Here is a 26604-nt window from a genome sequence, read left to right on the forward strand (position 1 = left end):
TAGGAAGAGCCCAAGCTAGAGACCGTTGCTATTAACATAAATCATCATTCTATTCCATTATATTACAACATGACAAACGACACCTAAATAAATTCACAAGACATTTTCAAAGTTCCAATTTCCACCGGACACTTCGGGGACAACTACAAAGGGCACAAAATGACTTTAGCCTTAAAAATAAAACACAATTTAAAACTCCATGCCCAAACAACCTTTTCCTTTGCATGTTTGAGCCAATCAAATCCAAATCACGAGTTAACTCGCCTTGCTCAACATTAACAAAACACGAGTCAACTCGCAAATCGAACTCATTGAGGCAAAAAAACGAAGGAAAAGGTAATCCGACCGATAAGCTGAGGATAACTTTTGTATTATTATTCCTAATACTCTGTTTAATCAATATACATATTTCTTACAATACATACACAGGTATAAGATAATCTTGTTCAAGTCTTAGTCGCGGCAGTCATGGTTATTTTACATCACATACACGGGTATAAGATAATCTTGTTCGAGTCTTAGTCACGGTCGCGGTTATTTTGCCGGGTCTATATCAGTCATTGTATGTATATACATACTGTGTAGGAAGAGCCCAAACTACAGACCATTGCTATTAACATCTGCTCCTTGTGAAAAATGGGATTTAAGACCAATCCAACACTGGTAATAATCATGATCTACAGATGGTGATTCAACAGCCCACAGGCATATTCTGGGAATCAAACATGATTCAAACATGAAAGCAAGTGTATCTTTAATTTTATGTGGTCCGGCATTGTTTCCCTGTGCAATTGTAGCCTGTACACCAAATAAACTGACTTTAAACAAGGATACTCAACGATCACGACTCGAAGAACCGGTTAAATAATGTTTTCGAGGTGCAATGTTACTCTCGTTGTTTTTGGCTCAGCTCAATTTTTTCTCTTTTATAAGTAGATAGCGATGAAAGTTACCAATAAACCCGGAAGGACAAAATTGAGGTAGACGAAAACCATGAGGGTAATATTGCACTCTTGAAAACATAAAAGAGTTTGCGCATGAACAAAGACTAGGGGCGAAATTGAACTTTAATACCCGAAGGACAATGGTAGCCTGGAAACCAAATAAACCGAGACAACTCAGCCATCACGACTCGAAGAACCGGTTAAGTAATGTATTTGGGCGTGCAATTAAACCCTTAATGTTTTCGAGGTGCAATGTTACTCTCGTTGTTTTTGGCTCAGATCAATTTTTGCTCTTTTCCTAGTAGATACGGATGAAAGATACCAATAAACCCGGAAGGACAAAATTGAGGTAGACCAAAACCATGAGGGTAATATTGCACTCAAGAAAATATAAAGAGTTTAACTGCGAATGCACACACGCTAGGGGCAAAATTGAACCTTAACCCCCCAAAAAATATACTTTAGTACATAATTACTATTCGATACAAAATGTCTTAAAATAAAAAAAAAACTTCTAATGCTAAGTAGATCGACGATTACGAGGTGGCGATTGACATCTACGATCTGTCATAGCTTGAAAACGATCTGCTGGCTCTACCTATACTGCTTCTTTTTTGGATTAAGGTGCAAAAATACCCCAAACGTTTTGGGTCAGGAGCAATTTTACCCCTAACGTCTAAAATGGTACAATTTTACCCCTAATGTTTGTAGCCAAGAGCAATTTTACCTCTAACGTTAATAAATTGGATCAATTTCAGACACTATTATAAAATACAGTCATTTTTTTTCTTTATTTTGCACCAATTGCATATCAATTTGTTCTAAAAAAATGATATAATATTTTTTGTAATTTAATAATAAAATTGGAGATTAATATTTATAAATTCGGTGAATTTTTTGAATTTTTTTGTCTAATTCGTACAAAAGATAGTATATTTTTAATATTTTTTTCACATCCCAACATATGTTTATGATTTGTTACTGATAAAATAACGCATGTGTGAAGTGTAGATGACAAGATTCATGACCGAGAAGATAGTTTGATGAGTTATTTCTCAAATTGACCCAATTTATCAACGTTAGGGGTAAAATTGCTCTTGGCTTTCCAACATTAGGGATAAAATTGCACAATTTTAGACGTTATGGGTAAAATTGCTCCTGATCCAAAATGTTAGGGGTATTTTTGCATCTTAACCCTTTTTTTTATATCAAAAACCCACAAGGCAAAACGACGTCGTTTTGAGGGAACCAAAACCACGCAAATGCCCCCTTAATGTTTTGTTTTTGGCTCAGCTCAATTTTTGCTCTTTTATAAGTAGATAAAGTTACCAACAAATCCAAAAGGAAAAAATTGAGCTAGACGAAAACCATGAGGGTAATATTGCACTCTCGAAGACATAAAGAGTTTTACTGTGCAATGCGCATGCACAAACGCTAGGGGAAAAATTGAACCTAAATACCCGAATGGCATTTTCGACAGTTGAACATCTAAACTAACATCAGCTAGACTAAAGATTTAATTGTCTAAAGTTGCAATGAAAACCAAGAAATCCATTTGGCTGTGCAACCTAGTTTTTCCTGAATTTATCCACTATCTACAAGTAGTGTGGGGGATCCAGAACCAAATATTCGGAGGGTCAATAGACAAAAATTTAGTACGAAACAGCAGATTTTGTTGGGATTAAATATCAGCGGACATTTTCATCCCAATTCCATCAGTGACGTCATTCTAGAAATAATGAAGTTACCAACGGAACTTTTATGTTTAGCTACGGAAATTCCCGGTAAATGTAATTTTCAGTATTTTCTCCTCGGAGTCGGGGTCAATGGACCCTCCATGACCCCTGCAGTTCGCGACTACAAGAACTCTATACCTCATATGTATTGGTATCAGGACCGTGTGGGGTCATGCAGCTATGAAGACTTGCACCACCAGGGAGGAATCCATCTGCTTTTGCCTGAAATAAAAAAACACAGAACCAAAAAAGATAATTAGCTTTTCTTCCGTAACCAGGGAAGTTAACAGAATTTTTGAATCTTACTACAAAAATGTTTTTCCTATCAACCAACAAACACTTGATAGTCCCATAGACAAAGAGGGAGAATCCTTTTGCTGCTAAGAATTGCAAGCCATGATCATGTAAAATGTGAACAATATATAATTACCTCATATGCTCCATAAATCAGGCCCATAAATTCACTCATACAATTGCGATGGTAATATGGAGGACGAAAAGTATGCTCAGCGACCAACCATCGAGGAGGAAAAATGACAAAATCAAGCAATGCTACTCCAGGCTTATCAGTTGGTGCTGTCAAAACTGCAAAATATTGCCAGAAAATTCAATTAAGGAATGAAACACAATTTACAAAAACAATCAACAAAAGGAAACTTAATCATCTACCTGTGTTTATTGATGGATCACTATGATCAATCAAAACAGTATTATATGGGCAAAACTTTTTGAGATCATACTGCAGGCACAAAGACAGTTTTTTGTTCAGATTAAATGAGGGAAGAACATTTTAGCTTTGGTTTAAAGTATTATTTGACCCCCGACCTATCAAAAATGTTGCTATGATTTGGTAACATTTAGCTCTGAGCTATTAAAATATCAATTTGACCCTAAAAGTTGGCTAGTAGAATCAATTTAGTCCAATATTAAGTTTGGGTATCAATTTAGCCCTTAACTTGGTATCTAGGGTCGAACCAGTCCAAAATGACATGTTCAATAAATGATTGGCATTTGTTTGACATGTGTCACTTCCACATGCTGACATGTGTCATTTTAGACTAATTTGATATCAAATGTCAAGTTAAAAGGTCAAATTGACACCCAACTTGATTTTGGACTAAATTGATCCAACTAGCCAACTTCAAGGACCAAATTGATCCTTAATTCCAGGGTGTAAACACCAACACTTTTTAGGTCAGAGGCCAAATAATGCTTTAAGCCTTTTTAGCTTTCTGTTCAGGAAAGAAGTAAGAGCAGATTATCTTTCTTTACCCAATATGCCAAAAACCACTAGCAACAAGGTAGTTAAGTTACACTTACCTTATATGGAACATAATTTCCATGCCAAGCAACTACATTGAAGGGAGAAAAATCTTGTTTTGCAGTAAATAGTTCTCCACCAAACTTTTGTATGATAGTGTATCCTGGACGAGAACCCTGCTCAAACCAGGCCTTGGGAACAAGGAAATCCCTTGGTGCAGAAAGACCATTAGCCCCTACAATGCAACCAAAATCATATCCTTGAAGTACAAACAATATCAACATAACGAGTCTAGACTTGTTTGATACTAACATCTGATTAAGATTGTAGGTACCTATTGGCCCAAGATCAGGAAGCTGAAAATGGGAGCCAAAAATCTCAGCCACATAACCACGTGAAGGACCATCAGGTAAATCTACAGCAAATCTGAATCCTTGAGGTAGAACAACTACTTCACCAGGAGAGACTTGTAGCCTTCCACATTCAGTAGTAATCCATAGCCCTTTATAACAAGGATATAACATCAGTAATCAGATACCCATTCTTCAGTTCTCAAGCATAACATTTTGCACAGTGCACTTAAGGCACCAGAAGAATTAAGAATGTATAAATCACACATGTACTGAAGAAGCAAGACAGTACTTTCAAATTCTAATTTATTTTAAAGAATCAACAACATAAGCATCAGGGAATTTTGAATTATAATATTTTCTATAAACAACTGGAAATTGAATTTATTTTCAAGGATTAAGTCCCAAAAATCCAACCCATTCCACCAATTCTGCAATTTAATTAAAATTCTCTCTCATGTTTTGTTATTAAAGACATCCATGAGGTGTATACATATGCTGAGCTGGCCCTAAAATAGCATAAGGACATATCTTCTAAGCAAGCTGAATAGGATTTAAACATTGACCAGAACCCACTTAAAGTTCTCTAATCCACTTTGATTCCCTCCTGAAATTTTGTCTAGATCTGCAAAATGAGAGTACTGGATAGCTCTTCCCTGCCCATTCTGGAACTCATGACATAAGTCAATGTGTTTGGATGCAACTGACAATTATTATGCGTTAATTTACAAGGCTGATACAAGTGAGGAATCCTCAATGTTATCAGTCAAGAAAAGTTCTACTAATACAAAACAAACAGATAATATATAAACATCTTGTTATAGACCATGGAAATAGAGAGAAATCCATGGGATACCATGTGGATTAAGAGCCTACATGAAAATATTAAACTTAAAATGAATACACATTATTTATATAAGGTTCTCCCTAAATTACTCCTACAATTAAGCAAACATAGAGACCCTAATAGCAGCCATCTAGCTGTCACAGCATCTTTAACATGCTTACATTTATTACATTGACTTATTCTATAATAGCACCAGAACTTTAAAAACTAAGGATTCATACCAAAATCATGACTAATTTCATGTTAAGTCACTTACTTCCAATTTGAGGGACTATCAAAAAGTCACCATCAGCATTGCAGAAAGAAGAATTGTCCATTGATTTATTCGCAGTATAACTGCAAAAGGAACGAAATATATTTCGCTGCCATATATAATTACACAAAAAACAAAGAAACTGAAAAAACAAACAAACAAAGGAAATACCAATTACATGTGAATAGCAAATCCATGGCGAAGGAAAGAGCTACCAGCTCCACAAATAGTAAACAATCCATCAACAAAATCAGTAGGCGAAACAGGAATATCAAAAGGCTTCCACCGTAGCTGAGTAGGCGTAGTACAGCTATTCGTCTTATCAAATTCACTCACCAGCTTCCCATGAATAGGGCTCCGAGGTTTAAATGGTTCATGAGTAACTGACGGTTTGATCCGATAAAGCCAACTGCTCAGAACAAAGTTATTAGAATCTTACAATTCTCAATTCGAATCATACTATTCGATTCAGCTCTATTGCGAGCCGGATCTATAGAATACTATAAATTATAACAGAATCTTAAAATAATCAATTCGAATCATACTATTGGATTCAGCTCTATTTCAAGCTGGATCTTCACCACAGTTCATCAAAAACCTCAACAACACTAACTACTAAACTCACTCTGCTCTAGTTCGGTTGTTATTTATCACGCTATCAACTGACACTAGTTCTATTCCATTATTTCATCATTATCAAAGCTCAAACTAGTTCTATTCCATGCTTATCAAATTAACAACAAGCCAAAAAGAAAGAGTCAGAAACTCAAACTCTCCATTTCCACTTAATAAACATAGTCCAATTTGTGAATTAGTTTATTAGGATTTTATTTGCATTAGATTTAAATTTTAAGTACTCTAGTTGATCTAAATTTTTTTTTACATTAAAATTGCATTTTATAGATTAATATTTGATAATATTTTGGATTCAATACAGTAGATATTTTATTTTTAATAATATTATGAATTTTAATAGAATCTCACGCTTCACAAAATGAGAATTACGATTCACAAGTAGAATCTCTATTTAACAACTATGCACAGAAACAAAATCAAATTAAAATTTCAATGGAGGAATTGCAGAAAGAACGAAAACAAAACAAAAGAAAACCAAACCTGCGTTGATTAAGTTTGCGAGGGGAAGTGAAGGAAGAACCAGAGATCTGTTCAGCATAAAGACCAAAAGGACATTTGAGAGGGCTGTTTTGACTATGAGGAAGAGAGCCATCGATCGCTTCGGATTCGAAGGAATTGCCGAATCCGGAGAGGTAATTCTGATCATCGGAGGGGAAATCATGGGGTTTGGATGATTGAGAGTTGATATCCATGATTGAGAAATTGAATCAAAGAAAGAAGACATTTTCTGGTAATATATAAGAACAAAGAAAGGAAAGATAAGACAAGAAGGCCATAAATGGAGGTGGAAGTGACGTGGCATCTTTTGTTTTTTTTTGAACTGAATTAACAATTAACTGAATTAAATGCTATGCTATTATAATTATTTTTTTAGAAATGCTTATAATTTCGTTAGATAAAACATGAAGTAGCACAAATAAAATGTATGGAATAAACTCTTATATGATTATAAATCAAGGTTATATTTGATAAAACTTAAAATTTAATGCTGAAAAAATAAGTAGTGGATTTTAAGTTCTGAATATTATAAGTGCTGAAACTATTGAATAATGTAACTTTTATAAAAATATTAGTTAATAATGTTTAACTTAAAATGTTAAGTTAAATATTTTGACTTATCAAAATAGGTAATTTTTAACTTAATTAACTAATTTAAGTGGTTGAGAAACAACCGTTATCAAACACACTTAATTTAAATAAGTGTTTAATATTTTAATTTAAGTAATTAAGTATAAGTTTAGCGGCGATAGAAGTAGGGAAGCAGAGACAATCACCCTAGATGGGAGAGTTGTTCAGGCATCAGATTGCTTTCGGTATTTAGGATCTATTATCCAAACAGATGGAGAAGTAGATGAAGATGTTGCTCATAGGATTAAATCTGGTTGGGCGAAGTGGAAGAGTGCTACGGGTTTCCTTTGTGACCTCGGCATGCCAAATAGATTGACGGGAAAATTCTACCGCACGACAATCAGACCAGCACTGTTATATGGTACGGGGTGTTGGGTAGTGAAACACTGTCACACTCATAAGATGTCGGTGGCGGAGATGCGTATGTTAAGATTGATGTGTGGTCATACGAGAAAGGATCGGGTGAGTAATGAAATAATTAGGATAAAAGTAGGGGTTACATCTATTGAGAATAAAATGAGGGAAAACCGACTAAAGTGGTTTGGCCATGTAAGACGAAGAGCGCTTGATGCGCCGATTAGGAGGACTGAAGAGTGGCAAAGGGATGTAGTGGTGTGGGGTAGGGGAAGACCTAAGCAAACTTGGAGGAGGGTGATCGAGAGTGATATGAGTGTATTGGGGATTGAGGAAAGTGGATAGGAAATAGTGGAGGGGAAGAATTTGTGTCGCTGACACGACTTGATTTCACGGTTTTATATGATGGTTCATGTTAGCCGATCCCGAATCATTTCGGGACTAAGGCTTTGTTGTTGTTGTTGTTGTAATTAAGTGCTTTATCACACAATGCCTAAAGCAGATACAATATTTATAAAGATATGGAAATGACTACAAAGAGCAAAAAGAGTTCATAAAAGATACAAAATAACAATATATTTCTCGTTAATCCAAATCTATAGAAAGACATCTGCAAACCAAACTTCATCCTTTAGACCATTCTAAAATTCCGGATCTGAGTCATTTTTTTGTTGCAACCATGTTGATTTATTGATCTACGGACAAGATAAACCATTTCTGCTCTTGCTAAATCCGAAAAAAGCATAAACGGTAGGATAATAGAGAGCAGATACAATCAAACGGATAAAGAGTTGCAATGAAATATATAAACACAGACTAAAAAGCAATAAAAAAATACAAAAACCTAACTCGGTGTAATAAGGAAGAAGGAAGATCTTTCGTCATCCTCAAAACAGATCAACAAAATATGAAAATTGACAGATCATAAACATATGAATAAACGTGAATAAAAAATTATATTGTATTGTGTATGAGTTGGAAAAAATCTAAATATTTCATCGAATTTAAAAATATTAATCTCCCATTCTATTATTAATTTATAAAAAAAAAATCTGATTTTTTTAGAACCAGCTGATATGCAACTTTGGCAAAATAAAGAACAAAATATTTGTGTTTGATAATGATATCTTAAATTCAACTAACTTTCAAACCTTAGAGTTAAAATTGTTTTTAACTCCCAATATTAGAGGTAAAATTGCAGCATTTAGACGTTAGAGGTAAAATTATTTATAACTGTCAATATTAGGGGTATTTTTTTTATACTTTATCCAATGTTTAGATGAAAGATCATGGGTTCAATACATCAAAACTAGAATAATTATGTATCTCGTGATGTTATTCGCCTAATAAAATAATTCAAGTTTCTTTTATCACAAATATTAGAAGTATCAAGATTAATTTTATATGGCTTAATACATAATGTACTCTTGAACTTGTTTCAAAACGCCAACTGGTCCCTGAACTTTAAAAATGTTTTATTCATCTCTTATACGTGTTTAACGTGAGCAGTTAAAATTCACGTGGTAGAGTACAAAGGGATTTTAGAAAAGTTAAAACGTATACATTTTAAGCAAGTTTAATTGTCTAATAGAACACTTTAAGCAAGTGTAGTGGGCTGATTGATATGTTCAGAGAGTCAATTGTTCACTTTAACCAAGTTTGCAAAATTAATATAATTTTTTTTAAACAAATATAAGGAACTAAAAATGTATTAAAGAGCGGTTTGGTTCATATGTTCTTTTTTGCTATTTATTATTAGTTTTAGCTGTTTGCTGGGGCGGAGACAGGGGGCCCAACCCCTCCTGCTGCCGGAACCACCATGACCACGAGTAGTTTTGGTCTCCTCTGTCTCCATAAAATTTAAGGTTGTGGTTATTATGGCCCTATGTTTTCAAGAAATAATGATCGGGTGTTGAATTAGCACCCCAAAATTGGGTCAGGTCCGTTAGACTCTCTCTTTAAATGCAAAATTCCAATTTTTTTTGCATGTTATATCATCTCTAAATCCCAAAATTCTATTTTTTTTTTGTCCTCTTAGACCTTTCTTGAATCCAAATTTCTAGTCTGTTAGACCTTTCTTAAATCCAAATTTTTTATTTTCTTTGGCCTAATAGACCGTATGTAAATCCGATGTTTTCTATTAGACATAAAAAAAATTACATGTTAAGAATCTTAAACACAATATAACTTAATTTTAAAAAGTTTTACATTGACACCTAAAAATTGGTTCTTGACCACTCCGGTTATAACATATATATACTAAAAAAAATTTAAACAAATTCAATTTAGCAAAAAAAAAATTATGTACCACGTGTAAAATCGGTCTCCTAATCGAATAGTCTTATATTCATCACCAATTATTTATTTATTGTTTGCTATTATTGATAAATAATAGATATTAATGATTTTTCTTAAAATAAGGTTTTTTGAAATTTTATCCAACATTGTTTACCATTAAAAAACAAAAAAATATAGGGGTAGAATTGGTGAAGTGGCTTTAAAATTAGATATTAGCAAGGCCTATGATAATGTTGATTGGACCTTCCTGAGACTTGTTATGCAAAAATTAGGCTTCCCTGGGCTGTGGATTGAATGGATCATGTTGTGCATCTCTACTGTGGAGTACTCTGTGTCGCTGAATGGTACATTTGTGGGTCCAATTACTCCTGGTAGGGGCCTGAGACAAGGTGATCCTCTATCGCCGTATTTATTTATACTGTGTGCTGAAGTCTTATCTAAGCTGATTACAAGGGCAGAGGATGAGGGTTCCCTCCATGGGTGCCTCATCGCTAGGGGTGCGCCAACCATTACACACTTATTTTTTGCAGATGATAGCTTCCTGTTTTTCAGGGCGTCTATGGATGAGTGTAACAAAGTGGGGATGATTCTTTCTGAGTATGAGGCAACATCTGGTCAGGCTATCAACCTGCAAAAATCTGGGATTTTCTTTAGTCCGAATGTAGGCATGGATCTACGTAATGAGGTATGTAACTCTCTTCAGGTTTTTCATCCTCTGGATACTGGTCGCTACTTAGGTCTTCCTTCACTAATTGGGAAGTCCAAAGTGGCGCTTTTTAGTTTCCTCAAAGATAGACTCAGGAAGAGATTGAGTGCGTGGTCTTTTAGATTCCTTTCTGCTGCGGGTAAGGAAGTGTTAATTAAGGCAGTTGCTCAGGCTCTGCCAACTTTTTGTATGAGTGTATTTAAATTGCCTAAATCTCTTTGTCTAGATTTAGAGAAGATAATGAATTCATTTTGGTGGGGTATGAAACCAGGGGGTAGGAGGTCGATTCATTGGCAGAGTTGGGATAGGCTCTGTAGGGATAAGAGAGAGGGGGTTTGGGTTTCAGGAGCCTCCAAAAATTCAATCTTGTTTTATTAGGCAAACAGGCTTGGAAGTTGATTGTTACTCCAAATTCTTTAGTGGGTCGAATGTTCAAAGCTAAATATTTCCCTAGAGACCCATTTCTTTCCTCCAAATTAGGCAATAATCCTAGTTTTGTTTGGGGGAGTGTTTGGAGAGCCATTGAGGTGTTGAGATTGGGAGTTCGATGGAGAATTGGGGATGATAAGTCAATATATGTGTGGAAAGATCCATGGGTAAATACTATGGCCCCATTCATGGCCCATGGAGATGCTATTATGCAGCAGGATGACACAAAAGTGGCTGACCTGTTTATCCAAGGTAGGAAAATATGGGATAGAGGAAAAGTGGAGGATTTGTTGACTGAGGCAGATGCTAGAATTGTGTGTAGAATGGTGTTGCCAATCAGAGAAGTTGCAGATGGACCAATGTGGAATTTTACCAAAAATGACATGTACACAAGTAAATCAGGGTATAGAGCGCTTTGTGATGGCTATGGTGGTGAGAATCAGGATGATGGGTGGAGTAGAATTGGAAGATGCACGTTCCTCCAAAAGTTAGAATGTTTGTCTGGAAGCTAGCCTCGGGTTGTGTGGCTACTAGACATAGATAAGCAGGGAGGGGTTTGTCAATCCCAATGCAGTGTCCCTTCTGTCATTCTGATACTGAGCATGACCATCATCTCTTTGTGGATTGTGTATACGCCCAAGAATATTGGAACCTATCCGGGATCAATACGGATGTATTCCAACCTGATTATCTAACGGGTTCTATTTTGCAGGTACTCTTGTCCAATAACCAAGACACCATAACCAAGGTGGCAATGACGCTTTGGGTCATTTGGAATCAGAGGAATCAGATAGTTTGGGAGAGCAAAGTCCAATTACCAGAAACAGCAATCTCTCTTGCGGATAACTATCTTGCTGCTTGGCGCCAGTCCCAGCTGAAGAACCTTCCTGTTGCTGCCCGTCACCTTTCCACGGCCCCAGAAGTTCACACAGATGCCGTCACCGCACTCATTGGCACGAGCCTAGTACCTCAGGGGGAAGCTGATGCCCCTGCCCGTCATACTGCGCAGCGCCGGCCGCCCACTACTATCACCGTCGACGCGAATGTAACTGCTGGTACTACTGCCAATGGTCACGAGCTCACGACGCGAGTGACAACGACACAGGTACGACACATTAGTTGGTCTCGCCCCCCTTTTGGCTTTGTCAAATGCAATTGTGACGCGGCTACTTTCAAAGCCGAGGATCGGAGTGGGGTGGGAGCTTTACTTAGATCATCTAACGGTTCCTTTATGGCTTGTCGTAGCCGTCTAATCCCCTTAATCGATGATATCAGGGAAGTTGAAGCTTTAGCTCTACGTGAGGCATTACATTGGTGTGTTTTTCTTAATTGTATCAATGTCTTGTTTGAAAGTGACTCGTTGATAGTGGTTAATAGCGTCAATTCGGTCGATCCAGACTTGTCTGTTTATGGGTCAATTATTCAGGACTGCAAGACTTTGTTAAGTAGTCGACACGATTATAAAGTGTCTTTCTCTCCACGTCTAGTGAACAGGGGCGCTCATGTCGTTGCACAACATGCCATGTCCAATGCTAGCGAGTTCGTATCTTTTTCTGCTCCGGTTTAATTGCAGAAGACTATTATTGCTGATTTGGGTTAAGGAATGAATTTCATCTTGTTTCAAAAAAAAATCATTTTATATTTATCCCATGTATTTTTTCCATTGAATTGATGATTTCTATATTTATTTTCAGTAGATGATTTGGCAACATGGTCCGAAAAAGAGAAAGAAACGCAAGTACGCAACCAAATGTCAATAATGCAAATATAATCGTGGATAAAGTTGAGTTAGGTGTCACGTCTTCCGAGAATCATATTGCCAAAATACATCATTATTATTTGGTTGGGATCTGATTTTACACGCGATGTACTAAATCAAATTTGTTCAAATTTTGCTAGTATATATTATAGTTTGAGTGATTAAGAATCAATTTTTAAATATCTAAAACTTCTTAAAATTAAATTATATTGTGTTTTAATATATAAAAAAAATTGTGTCTAATAGAAAAAATCAGATTTAGGACGACCTAATATGCCAAAAAATTTAAAAATTTGGAGGCCTAACATGCAAAAAGAAATTAGAAATTTGGATTTAAGGAGGTCTAACAAGAAAAAAAATAGAATTTTGGATTTAGAAAGGGTCTAACAGGTAAAAAAAATAGAATTTTGGATTTAGAGAAAGTTCGACAGTCCAAAAAAAATTAGAATGTTAAAGTTAGAGAGGACGTAACAATTTAGAAATTTAGATTTAAAAAGGCCTAACAGGACATGAACCAATCTTAGGGTGCTAATTCAGCACTCGACCTAAATTTCTTGGAAATAAGGAGCCGAGGCGACTACAACCTCAAATTTTATGGAGATATAGGGACCGAAACTACTCGTAGTCATGGTGGTTCCGGCGGCTGGAGGGGCCGGGGCCTCTTCTTGTATCCTCCTCTAAATGTATGGTAGTGTTCACATAGACCCTGATGACTACATGAATTTGGTCATATTTACTGTTAGATCTAGACTAATTAAAATCTTAAATTTAAACCTTAGGATATTTTGACCTCACCCTAGGATTTTAATCAGCTTAGATCTAACAGTGAATGCCTAAATTCATGTGAACACTACCGATGTAATGAAAAAGTCCAAATTTAACCATGACAGGTTTTCAATTAAAATACCGAAAATTTGAAAAGAGTAATTTTATTGTTATTTGATTATCATATTGGACCTTACAAATGTTAATTAAGTCTAAAATATCTAATGTATTATTAATATAGATAAAAAGGTGCAAACGAGTGGCGGTTGAGTTAGATTCTAGAGTTGTGGTCCAGCTGGTTCAGGAAGGCATTGAGAACCGTCATCATTGTTACTGACTTGTGAATGAGTGTCGAAGGTTGTGTGCAAATGATTGGAAGATTCGGCTAGTGCATGTGTACCGGGAAGGTAATTGCACTGCAGATTAGATGACTACCTTTGCAGGACGTCTATCTTTGGGTTTTCACGAGTGTGAGGAGCCTCCTGCAGGCATCCATGATGTTCTTTTTTCTGATTATTGTGAGACATATCGTCTGCGGATGATTCGGTTCTAGTTTTCTGGAATTATAGCCCTCCATTCGACCAAAAATATAGATATAAAAAAGTTTGTTAAAATACTAACAACTGAGTCTGCCACGTATAAATTAATTATACAAAAATTTATCAAAGTGTCTAAAATGTATAGTGTTATACTAACGTAGTTACAAATAACCAATAAAAAAGGTCTAATACATTACCAGTTCTCTAAACTTGTCCAAAATAGCAGATTGACTCCCTTAATTTTACAAGTGTCTCACCAGCTCCCTAAACTTGTCCATAAAAATAGATTAGCTCCCTGAACTTTGCATATGTCTCATCAACTTCCTAAACTTGTTTATTCTGTAACAACTAAATACAAAAACTTATTAAACCTAAATTATAAAAATACTTCTTCATCTATTCGGGAGGTAAATTTTTTCGCTTCTTCTACCTTTCAACCTATTATAAGAGTTGGTGTTGCAGGTTTGAGAGATTAAATGGATGGAGATCGAGAGTTAGTATTATGGTTTTTGTATTTAGTTGTTACAGAATAAGCAAGTTTGGAGAGTTGGTGAGGCACTTGCAAAGTTCAGGGAGCTAATATACTTTTATGGACAAGTTTAGGGAGCTGGTGATACGAAATAAGCAAATTTAGGGAGCTGGTGAGACACTTGCAAAGTTCAAGGAGCCAATCTACTATTTTGGACAAGTTCAGGGAGCTCGTGATGTATTAGGCCAATAAAAAATATACGAAACTATTTCAGTTCATCGACAAACTTATTTAGAATCTCCGATGTGACAGTTTTTTTTTTTTGGTAAGAAAGGAAAGGAAAAAAACAAAACCAACAAAAAACCTACACCGGGATCAGTCTAGGAAGGCTGACTTCAATCCCATCCTCTAGGAGAGAAGACAAAAGAAAAGAAGGAGGAACAGATAGGGTAGAAACACCTAACATTCTCCCATGCCCAGCAGCTGCTAAGCGATCCGCCACGCGGTTTTGCTTTCTAAAAATATGGAAGAAATTAAGATACTCAAAGGCAGGACGAAGCCTCAAAATAGCTTTGATGAGATGACAGTTAAATAACAATCAAACCATTTTTTAAAAAAAAAATTTGTAAAATTACATTAAAAATTATCTTGCTTTTAAATTTATATCATTTCAATTCATACGCTTGTATTTCTCTAAAATTGTACGGGCCAAATTTAATCTTCATCCCTAATAATAACAATTTTCATTTTTATTCATAAAAGAGCAACAATTCTGATTTCTAAGATCAGTTTTATTGGCTTACAAACTTGTTGGAAATATATATTTTATGAAATTTTCTTGCCAGCCAAAAACAATTAATTAGAGCTAGTTTATAATAAGATAAAATTAAATCCCTCAACGGTTGTTTTGCGGTTGGGTATTGCTATATACCGCAATATTTTTTCCAACCACCGCACTATTTTGACAATTTTGCCCTCCTCATAAATTTTTTATCAAAAACCAAAACTTTTTTTTCCTCTCTTTTTGATTTTTTTTTAAATAGATTTGGCCTAAACGGGCAGCGCGCACCGTTCCACCGTACGGTGGAACGAGCATGCCGTTCGTTCCACCGTACGGTGGAACGAACGGCGCGTGCCGTTTCCACCACGGGTGAAACGGGCAGTTCGTCCGTTCTACCCGTGGTGGAAACGGCACGCGCCTTCATACGGATTCTGCCTCCGATTCGGAGGCGGAACCCGTGATTTCGGAGTAATTTTTTTAAAAAAAAACTTATCGGAGCATTCATTAAGCCTTTACCCGCTCCTGCCTTTGGTGGCATGTCGTTTTAGGTCGGGTTTTTTGAAAATCCAAAAAGCTAGAGAGGATTTGAGAGTTTTGAGTTTAAATTATGAGGAGGGCAAAATTGTCAAAATAGTGCGGTAGTTGGAAAAAGTATTGCGGTATATAGCAGCCCACTTTGCGGTTTTAAGGTGTTGAGTGGTCATCGGTAGTATAAAGTTCAATGGGTAAATTACACCTATGGCCACTGAACTTTACTCATTTTAACATTGTGACCACTGAACTTCAATTCTTAACGGTATGACTACTAAACTTTATTCTTTTTAACACCGGTGCCAATTGAACTTTAACTAATTCGTCAAAATAACCGGTAACGACCTCAAAATAAAAATATTTAAGAATTAAAATTGTTCAGAATGATAGTTACCATGAAACGATATTTTTTATTTTCCAAAATCACATTTTTTTAGTTTTCTCTCTCTAAAATACATTCTCTCTCCTAACCAAACAACATCTAAATGACCTCAAAATGAAAATTTTCAAGAATTAAAGTTCCTTAAAATATCATTAACTCTTCAAATTTTTTTATTTTGAAGCCGTCAATGATTGTTTTGAGGCGTTGAGTGGCCACCGGTGTTAAAAAGTGTAAAGTTCAATTGTCATACCGTTAAAAATTGAAATTCAGCAGCCATAATATCAAAATGGATAAAATTCAGTGGCCATAGATGTAATTTACCCAATATTAAATGTTACAGAATAATAAGATAAGATTATTAATTATCTGAATATAATATAAAATATAAAATAAATTGATTCTAAATTTATGAATCCATAATTATTTTATTTATTTATTTATATATTTTGTAGAAATTAATTTCTCAGAAAAGGATACATTTCATATCTAAGATTGCAAGAATTCCCAATAACCCGACCACCTTCCGTCCCCTTACAACAAAATAACCCGAGTTGCACAATTTGGTTACGAAGACATATCCCGCAATTCTCCGCGCTAAGATCTCTACTACATTGAACCATCCCGTGAATAGTTTTTCCCCGATATGACGCCGGACCATGTGCAAAACGACTCGAAGCTTTAGTGCAAATCGGGACAAGTCGACTCAATAACTCCTTTGTTCTCTACGTGAATTTAGTTGCATTATTCGCAAGATTATATTAAAGGGTAAATTATATTCATGGCCATTGAACTTTATCCATTTTAATAGGCAAAAAGCATATTTAAGCCCCTGAACTTTATCTGTTTTAAAGATCAAGCCCCTGATCAATTATTTTTCCACATTGAGCCACTGAACATTGATTTTGTTATGGTTTTGGCCCTTATTTCACTTTTTTGTCGAGTGTAGGAGATGAGAAAATCTATTTGGCGATTTTAATGTTGAAAATCACAAAATGGGAGAGAAAAAAATCGAGTTTGGAAAGAATATACTGAAAATTAATTACTATAATTTCGTTTTAATTTTTAATTTTTATCTCTCCTAGTCAATGAATTCTTTTTTTTATTTGTCCATGTCAACAAGCCGAATCGCCCTAACGATGTATCCAGTCCAAACTGGACAGAAAAGTTAAATAAGGGTCAAATCCATAACAAAATTAATGATCAGGGGCTCAATGTGGAAAAATAATTGATCAAGGGCTTGATCCTTAAAACAGGTAAAGTTCAGGGGCTTAAATATGCTTTTTGCCATTTTAATATTGTGGCTACTAAACTTCAATTCTATGACTACTAAACTATACACTTTTTTTTAATACGAGTGGCCACTCAACTTTAACTAACTTATCAAAATAACCGTCAACGACATCAAAATGAAAATATTCAAGAATTAAAGTTGTTCAGAACGACAATTATCATGAAACCAATTTTTTTTCCAAAATCACATTTTTTATTTTCAAAACTCACATTTTTTGGAATTTTCTCTCTTTCAAAAGTCACTATCTCTCCTAACCAAACAACATCTAGATGACCTCAAAACGGAAATTTTTAAAAATTAAAGTTCCTTAGAATACCATTAATTCTTCGGATTTTTTTTTATTTTGAAGCCGTCAACGGTCGTTTTGAGGCGTTGAGTGGTCAACGATGTTAAAAAGTTTAACGTTCCGTTAAGAATTAAAGTTCAGTGGCCACAATGTTAAAATGAGTAAAGTTCAGTGGCCATATGTGTAATTTATCCAAATATTAAACATTGCGGAATTCAATTGAAGAATAAGATAAATTTTTTTTTTTTGGGATCAAATCAGATAAAATTATTAATTATCCGAATATAAAATATAAAATATAAAATATAAAATAAATTGATTCTAAATTTATGAATCAATAATTATTTTATTTATTTATCTATATTTAGTAGAAATTAATTAATTTCTCAGAAAAGGATACATTTCATATCTAAGATTGCAAGAATTTCCAATAACCCGACCACCTTCCGTCCCCTTACAACAAAATAACCCGAGTTGCACAATTTGGTTATGAAGACATATCCCGCAATTCTCCACGCTAAGATCTCTACTACATTGAACCATCCCATGAATAGTTTTCCCCCGATACGACGCCGGACCATGTGCAAAACGACTAGAAGCTTTAGTGCAAATCGGAACAAGTCGACTCAATAACTCCTTTGCTCTCCGCGTGAATTCAGTCGCATTATTCGCAAGATTCACACTCCACAAGAAAAAGTCAACGCTCCGGTCAATCTCACCATAAAACGCCCGATCTTTATATCTTATCATACATTTATCGTACCATATACTAGCTCCTCCTACTTCTTTTTCTCCAACGCATACTTTTTTCATCTCTGTGGCTGCGTCAGACACGCAGGATTTACATTCAGAGATTGTGGTGTCTCCCCTGCAAAGAACAAACCCGAAAACGTTGTCGTTTCCCGGGCCACTAACTTGGTTTTCATAGTAATGGAGATTTGGGGAATTCATTTGGAATGTATTTAATAGGAGATTGAGATTTGATGTAAAAGATGGAGTATGTGGAATTCCCGAACGAAAACAATTGTGCGCTAACGGGTTATCCGCGTAAACTGTTGCGATCGTAAGAGAGAATGATAATAATATTATTAGATAAGAATTTGAAGCCATTTTTGTTTAATTTGTGTTTATTATTGAGAATTTTAAACTAATATTTATAGCTAGATTTGGCATTTATTATAATAGATTTTGTTTTGGAAATTGATTGTAATTTCCAAAAATAACTAAATATTGGATTTTGAGGGGATGAATATAGGTGTATTTACTATTTTCTTTTGATATTGTTGCAATGTTAAATTAACCAATGATAATATCTAGGAAACTTAAAAAATAAAATTAGAGATATGGTGAAAAAAAAAATACCCTAACGTTTATGGTCAGAAACAATTTTACTCATAATTTTCAAAATGAGGCAATTTTACCGCAAATGTTGGCTACTTTTATATCTAACGTTTACGGTTAGAAGCAATTTTACCCATAGCTTTCAAAATGAGGCAATTTTACCCCTAACGTTTAGGAAACTTAAAAAAGATTAGGGATAAGGTGCTAAAATATTTCTAACGTTTACAGAGCAATTTTGCTTATAACTTTCGAAATGGGGCAATTTTACTACTAACATTGGCAGCCAAGAGCAATTTTACCCCTAACATTTACAGTTATGAGTAATTTTACCCCTAACTTTCAAAATGGGACAATTTTACCCCTAACGTTGGCACTCAAGAGTAATTTTACCCCTAACATTGGCAAGTTGGTCAATTTCAGATATAATTATAAAACACAGATATTTTGTTCCTTGTTGGTTATAAAAAGATTCATATTTTCTCAAATTTAATAATTGAATTGGAGATTAACATTTTTAAATTCCGTGAAATATTTGAAATTTTTTATTCAACTCGTACAAAATACAATATATTTTTTAACGTCTAATCGTATGTTTATAATCTGTTATTAATTAATGATAAAATGACGAATATATGAAGTGTAGATGATAAGATTCATGATCGAGAAGACAGTTTGATAAATTATTTTTCAAATTAACGTTAAAAGTAATATTGCTCATGATTGTAAACGTTACGCGATATTTTTGCACCTTATCTCGGTCTTTATTATAATAGATTTTGTTTTGGAAATTGATTTTAATTTCCAAAAATAACTAAATATTGGATTTTAAGGGGATGAATATAGGTGTATTTACTATTTTCTTTTGATATTGTTGTAAAGTTAAATTAACCAATCATAATATCTAGGAAACTTAGAAAAAGGTTCAAGTAATTTGTTGGCTTTGGTGCAAAAATTCAATTGTCTCCTTAAAAGTTTCAAATGACTCTCTATTCTTGTCTAATTGTATTAAATAACTCTCTATTTCGGAATAAAAATTATTGGATATGGTAATTGGGAGACACGATCCTTCATATCTTCATATGTCAAAGAATGTTAAATCGATAAATAATTAGGAAGTTTCAAAAGTTCACGAGGGATTGAAGTTTTGGGTTATTCAATATAATTGGACAATAATATGGAGATTTTAAATGCAATTGGACAAGGAGTTATTGAATGCAATTAGAGGGTAAATTACACCCATGGCCACTGAACTTTACCTATTTAATATTGTGGCCACTGAAGTTCAATTCTTAACAATATGACCACTAAACTTTATACTTTTTAACACTGGTGGCCACTCGATGTCTCAAAACGACCGCTGACGGTCTGAAATAAACAATTCAAAGAGTTAATGATATTCTAAGGAACTTTAATTCTTCAAAAGTTTCATTTTGAGGTCATTTTGGTGTTGTTTGGTTAGGAGAGAGAGTGAATTTTTAGAGAGAGAAAGCTCCAAAAAATATGATTTTGGAAAATAGAAAATGTGGTTTCATGATAAATGTCGTTCTGGACAATTTTAATTCTTGAATATTTTTATTTTGAGGTCGTTAACGGTCATTTTGAAGACTTGGTTAAAGTTGAGTGGCCACCGGTGTTAAAATATGTAAAGTTTAGTGTCCATACCGTTAAGAATTGAAGTTCAGTGGCCACAATGTTAAAATTGGTAAAGTTCAGTAGCCATGGGCGTAATTTACCCTACAATTAGACAAGCATATGGAGTCTTTTGGAAATTTTTGAAAGTTTAAGGGACAGTTGAAATTTTGGACGAAGTATAAGGAGCAACAAAAATATATTAAGCCTATATTTTTTTTTATATCCTAAAATAACTAGCTAGTTATTTTTATTTTATTTTTATCCATTGCAAAGTTGGTAATTAGAAAATAATGGTGTAAAAGTCAAACCAATTGAATAAATTAGCTATATTTAGCAAAAATGTATAGAAGGCAAGTAATAAATTAATATGGAAATATAATGCTTTAGAATCTTAATATTAATTAATTTATATAATGAATTCTATCAAAAAAAATTTAATTATTTGATGAAAAAGAAAGATGACCCATATCCATTTTGAAAATAGTCAAATTCCATACCTAATTTCAACTTTGGTAAGGTGTGAAGCACATAAAAATAAATATGATTAAACTTATATTTGGTTTACCTAGTATGCAAAATTTTATCATATATGCCTCTTTATGGTATCATTAAGTAACATTTGACATTTTATCTATATTTGGATAAAAAAAACTAACCGATTTATAAAAAAATTATCATATTATATAATTTTGACGCATGACATATACACATGGTAATTGATTTAAATTTTTTCATATAGGTGGATAAATAAAAAATTAATTTTTCTTATTTATCTATATATTAAGTCTATAAAAAAAAAGGGCGGCCCGGTCGCATTACGCGTCCCCGCTGAGCGAGGGTCCGGGGAGGGGTCCCACCACAAGGGTGTATTGGGGGCAAGCCTTCCCTTGCCAATTTAATTGGGAAGAGGCCGCTCCTAAGACTCGAACCCGTGACCTCTGGTCACACGGCAACAACGTTTTACCGTTGCGCCAAGGCTCGCCCTCTTATATATTAAGTCTATATAGAAAAAAAATTAAAAATTATTATATTTCAAAAAATATATCATGTGTCAAAAATATTAACAAATTGGTTAGTTTTCTATCTAAAATAGGTTAACTGTCATCTATGAGAATACTTCAGGAGATAAATGTTATTAAATAATATCACAGTGGCAAATGATAAAATTTTGGATACTACAAAATCGAAATATAGGTTTAATCTCATAAAAATATATAGATAATTTTTTTTGGTAGACAAGAAAGACTCAAGGGCCAGGACACGGAAGGAAGAAAGAGAAAAAATAGAAAAAAACACATTCGAATAAATCTGATAAACATTAACCCTCTCGCATCATGGAGAGAGAATTTCCAGAAGGTATGCAGGAGGCACATCAAATTCATGATGACCTAAAGGATAAGAATCTGTGAAGTTCGTCAACCAGTCAGCATTATGATTGCCTTCTAAACATGCACAAAGATAGTAGTCCAATCTCTCTTTCAAAGCTCATGGCATCGGGTAATCAATCATGCATAGGGGTGATGGAGCTCCATCACACCAGTCAGAAGCTACAATACAACCTTTGAATCAAGCTCCATAACCACCTTCTGAAATCCCTTACCCCAAGTTAGGCAAAGACCATAATAGAGACCCCATATTTCAACTAAAGTGACAATACAAAACCCAATGTTAACTCCAAAACCCCCAACCATGACCCCATTACATCCTGGATTAAACCTCCCACAGAAGCAGCTCACAGGTTTCCTTTACATGCCCTATCTGTATGCAATTCTCGAGCCAAGTTAGTCATGACCATGGATGGTAACGGGTAGGGTACCCGTGGGTAGTATCAATCCCAAACTTTTACCCGTTTATTTTTTAATTACCCATACCCATCCCATTATCCTAACATGTATATTTTTACATCCCATACCCGTCCTATTTAATTCGCGTGGGTACCCTTACCCATTAAGAATCAATAAATAAAACAAAAAATATTATAAATTTAACAAAGTATAAATTCGATAAATCATCCATCTAAAAATTGAACAAATTGAACCTTAATAATAAAATAATTTAGTGGTGTCACTCAATGGTTGAAGAATAAAATGTTGATGTTTAAAATCTCACATCTTACATCTAAAAAAACAATAATATTTTTAATATATAGAATAGTTTTGACGGGTAACAGGTACCATATGGATTGATTGCATACCTGTCTCATACCCTTTTATACAGGGTACGAGTAGTCTTATTAAGATCGGGTAGTGCCACTTACCCGCGGATACACTACTCGTTATTGCCATCCCTAGTCTTGACCCAAACCCAACCTTGCGAATTCTCAAACCAAGTCAAGATCAACCCAAACCCAACCTTGGTAATTCTCAAGATGAGTCAGTCTTGACCCAAACTCAACCTTGCCAATTCTCGAACCAAGTCAAACTCAAACTCAACCCCAACCCAACCTTAACAATTCTCAAGCCGAGTCGATCTTGACCCGAACCCAACCTGGCCAATTCTTAAGCTAAATCAGTCTTGATTCGTCTCGGTAACACCCCTAATTCAAACCCACTTCCTCCAAGAAAATTACTTTGAATCAATTTGTTTGATTCAAAAAGTTAAATTAGTCAAAATTATATAGTTATTGTCTTGCAGAAGGAGTGGTAAAAAATGATAAAATGGAAGGATGGAGAAGAAGAAATAAATAAACAAGGTGTTAGCGATATTTTGCGAATATGCTAATTTTCAACCTTGTCACGTGTGGTTAGGGTGCGGGCGTACCAGAGAAGATTACCTCTCAATTAAAATGGTTAAGTTTATGAAATTTGCGCGCCAAAACTTGAATTCTAAACGAAACGATTAGCGAGGGACGCAAGGATTGAAAAAGTCCCTCTTGGGTCTCTCGCGCCGTTATAGAAACTTTGCGAGATAAATTGTTTTTATTTAAGCTAAGCGTATAGATTGAAGACGGGAAAAGTAAAGAAATTGAAGGTGCGAAATTAACACGAGATTTGGTGAAAAATTGGTATTTTATTGATGTAAATCAAGGTTTGAATACATGTGTTTGAGGTAAGCATGAAATTGAAAATGAATTACAATTGAAGAACTTCTATACTAAACATATAGCTAATTCAATTGAACTGGAAGAAGAAATCAAATACAAGGAATTGAAATGCAATTAAAATAAATTGGAATTCGACAACAAACTCGGAGCCACAATAGCTATCTCGGATTGATGTTGAATTTTGGTGTCGGTGCGAGGTCCTTGGAGAGCTGCAACCGGTCGGGCCCGTACGGTATGTGATCTTGGCAATGGCAAAACATTGGTAGGCAAATGGGGCAGATTTAACCCTCAACTTCGGGAGGCTCGTTTGGATGTTTAAGAACACGGAATTGGACGAGTAAATAGGCTAAATTTAACTTCAGGAGGTCAGGAACAAACTTCTATAAGGGATCGAAGGCTAAAACAGATGCTAAGTAGACGAAATTGGGAGTTGAAAATAACTGGACAAATCTGGAAAATTCTGGAAACAGAATGTCTAAAAGGATTTGGGCTGGACAGATCGGCTTGTAAATAGAGTTTCTGGGTATGGAATTGGGCAAATAAATATACTAGATTGAACTTCAAGACGTCAGGAACAACTTTGTCGAAGGGATTGAAAGCAAAAAATGACTTTAAATAGACGCAATCGGGCTTTGAAAGTAATTGGACGAATCTGGAAAATCGATTTGAAAACAGAGCTCTAGCTAGGAATTGAGCAAATTAAAGACTTGGAATACTAAATTGAATTAGAAAAACTTGGAAAGAGGCTATTGGAACTTTAATTGGAGCTAAAGAAGAGCTAAAAGAGGAATCGAAGCTAAGAAAAAACGAAGAACGAAAGAAAGAACTTGAAGAACTAAGAAAAAAGGGACTTAAGAACTAAGAACTAGAGAGCATTGGAAGGGACCTTAGGAAGGGGTTTTGTTGTGTTGGATTGAGTGATTTTTTATGAAGGGGAGAGGGTCTATTTATAGTTTTTTGAAGTGGCGTTTTGGTAATTATTTAGTGGTATTTTGGTAATTATTGGTCAACTACCCCTTATTTTTCTCTCTAACCTTGCCCACTACCTTGCCACATCATCAACTTCCCCAACTTCTTCCAACTACCACTAACCTCCACTAACTTCCATGCCACATCACTCCACTAACTTGTGGTTTAGAGAAAATCTTAAGGTTTGGGCCTAGATGTGGGGATGGGGCTAAGCTTGTAGGCTAGCCCGTGGTTGTGTCCGGATGCGTTTTGAGAAATCGGTGATCGACAACGGGCTCCGGGCGAGAACTGACCTCTAATTTGCCGAGAGAAAGAACACGCCCCGCGTAAGTCTAGCTACGCCCTGCGTAGTGCAGCTTCTGAACCTGATGCGTCTTGTTGATGCGTTTTACGCATGGCGTAAAGTAAGGTACGCCCCGCGTAGTGGAGCCTTTAAAGTGGAACGTCTTCGGATGGATGGTATACGCTCTGCGTATAGGAAGGCACGCCCCGCGTGTTTGTGCTTCTGATCCTGGAGCGCCTTGTCGATGCGTTTTACGCGTGGCGTAAAGTAAGGTACGCCCCGCGTGGTGGAATCTCTGAAGTCTAACTTCTCCAGGTGCCTGATCTACGCCTCGCGTGGTTGAGCTCCCGAGCTGTCCTTCGGAAGTAGCTTCCTCCACGCCTCGCGGGCTGGCCAATACGCTTCGCGTGTTAGAGTTATGCCCCGCGTGGTGCAAGACGTGCTCATCGGTTGGAGGTTAGTTTACATATGTATTTTTATTTTTATTTTACCATTATTATTTTCTAGACAAAATATAAACTATATCCTAAAATCAAAACCCAAGCATTGTATATACATAAAATAAAATTTATTTTATTTTGGGCCAACAATTGCCCCCCTCTTTTGTGTATAAATTGACTAGAATTGAAAATTTGTACACAAAAGAATGTATTTAGGATTTTTTGAACCAATTTTTTTTTTATTTTGCTTCGTTTTCTTTTAATAAGAGCCTCGTTTGAGCTCATTGATTTTTTTGTGAAAATGTGAGAAATAAAGCAGGAAAATCACAAAGCAATATGTACGACGAAATTATTGGAGATAATTTGTACAAAAATAAATAAATAATAACAAACTTGACCTCGTGACCGGTGAATGGTTTGAGATCAAAAACAGTTGTTCAGAACAGTTGTTTGATGGGATTAAATTTGATTCAGATCAAATAAATACCAAAAGCTTGGTTCTGAGATAATTGATACTTTAGAACCAGAGATTGCGTCTGAAAATGATATGGAAATGGATTGAAGGATTCCAGATTAATGAAAAAATAAATTGAAGCTATGATGATGATGGAAATTAATTTGGACACGATTGCCTTGAATTGAGGAGTGTATAATGTTTATCTAAGCTAAATGGACTTCTAGAATAATCAGATTGAAATTTGTTGAATTTGACGTAGAAATTGGATGTGTCAGAATCATTTTAAAATTCGAATACATGAGTTATCCGATGTAAGAAAGATCAAATGGCAATGGGGTGATTTCGAGTGAGAAGATTGAGGTTATAGGAAATCGTTTTGAACAAAATGAAAGTTGAGAGTTATAATCTGGATATCAACGAAGAAATTGAGATTGGTTTTGAAGGAAAAGGTGGTTTATGGCGGATGAAATCAATTTTGGGAAAAAAAAGGCTAACCAGAACAGTTGTTTGATGGAAATTATGATTTTGAGATCAATAATTACCAAAAGCTTGGTTCTGGGTATTTTAATTAACCGGAATCAACTAATAGATAACAAGTACGATTTAGAAATGGTAATGATTGAGTGTTCTGGTTTGTGAGTTAGAGTTTGAAGCAAATGAAGAAGATGCGAAAACAAAAGTAGAAAATATGAAC

General features: G+C 35.0%; 1 protein-coding gene across 1 annotated transcript; it reads right to left on the reverse strand.

Annotated features, from left to right (window-relative positions):
- Positions 1-349: 349 nt before the first annotated feature.
- Positions 350-6756, reverse strand: LOC136235461 (homogentisate 1,2-dioxygenase). The gene is made up of 9 exons (XM_066025151.1): positions 6508-6756; positions 5570-5800; positions 5395-5474; positions 4276-4443; positions 4001-4176; positions 3350-3419; positions 3111-3265; positions 2819-2902; positions 350-798 (listed from the first exon to the last, which is right to left on the reverse strand). The coding sequence occupies exons 1-9, from the start codon at positions 6717-6719 to the stop codon at positions 598-600; spliced, it is 1377 nt and encodes a 458-aa protein (XP_065881223.1). The 5' UTR covers positions 6720-6756; the 3' UTR covers positions 350-597.
- Positions 6757-26604: the final 19848 nt, after the last annotated feature.

This window comes from Euphorbia lathyris, chromosome 7 (genome assembly GCF_963576675.1).
Source record: "Euphorbia lathyris chromosome 7, ddEupLath1.1, whole genome shotgun sequence".
NCBI classification, from domain to species: domain Eukaryota; kingdom Viridiplantae; phylum Streptophyta; class Magnoliopsida; order Malpighiales; family Euphorbiaceae; genus Euphorbia; species Euphorbia lathyris.

Coding starts and splice junctions, on each gene's coding strand:
- LOC136235461 (XM_066025151.1), bottom strand. CDS start 6,719: ATGGATATCAACTCTCAATCATCCAAACCCCATGATTTCCCCTCCGAT. Junction 5,801..6,507: donor CGCAAACTTAATCAACGCAG/GTTTGGTTTTCT, acceptor TGTTCTGAGCAG/TTGGCTTTATCGGATCAAAC. Junction 3,420..4,000: donor GAAATTATGTTCCATATAAG/GTAAGTGTAACT, acceptor TTGTGCCTGCAG/TATGATCTCAAAAAGTTTTG.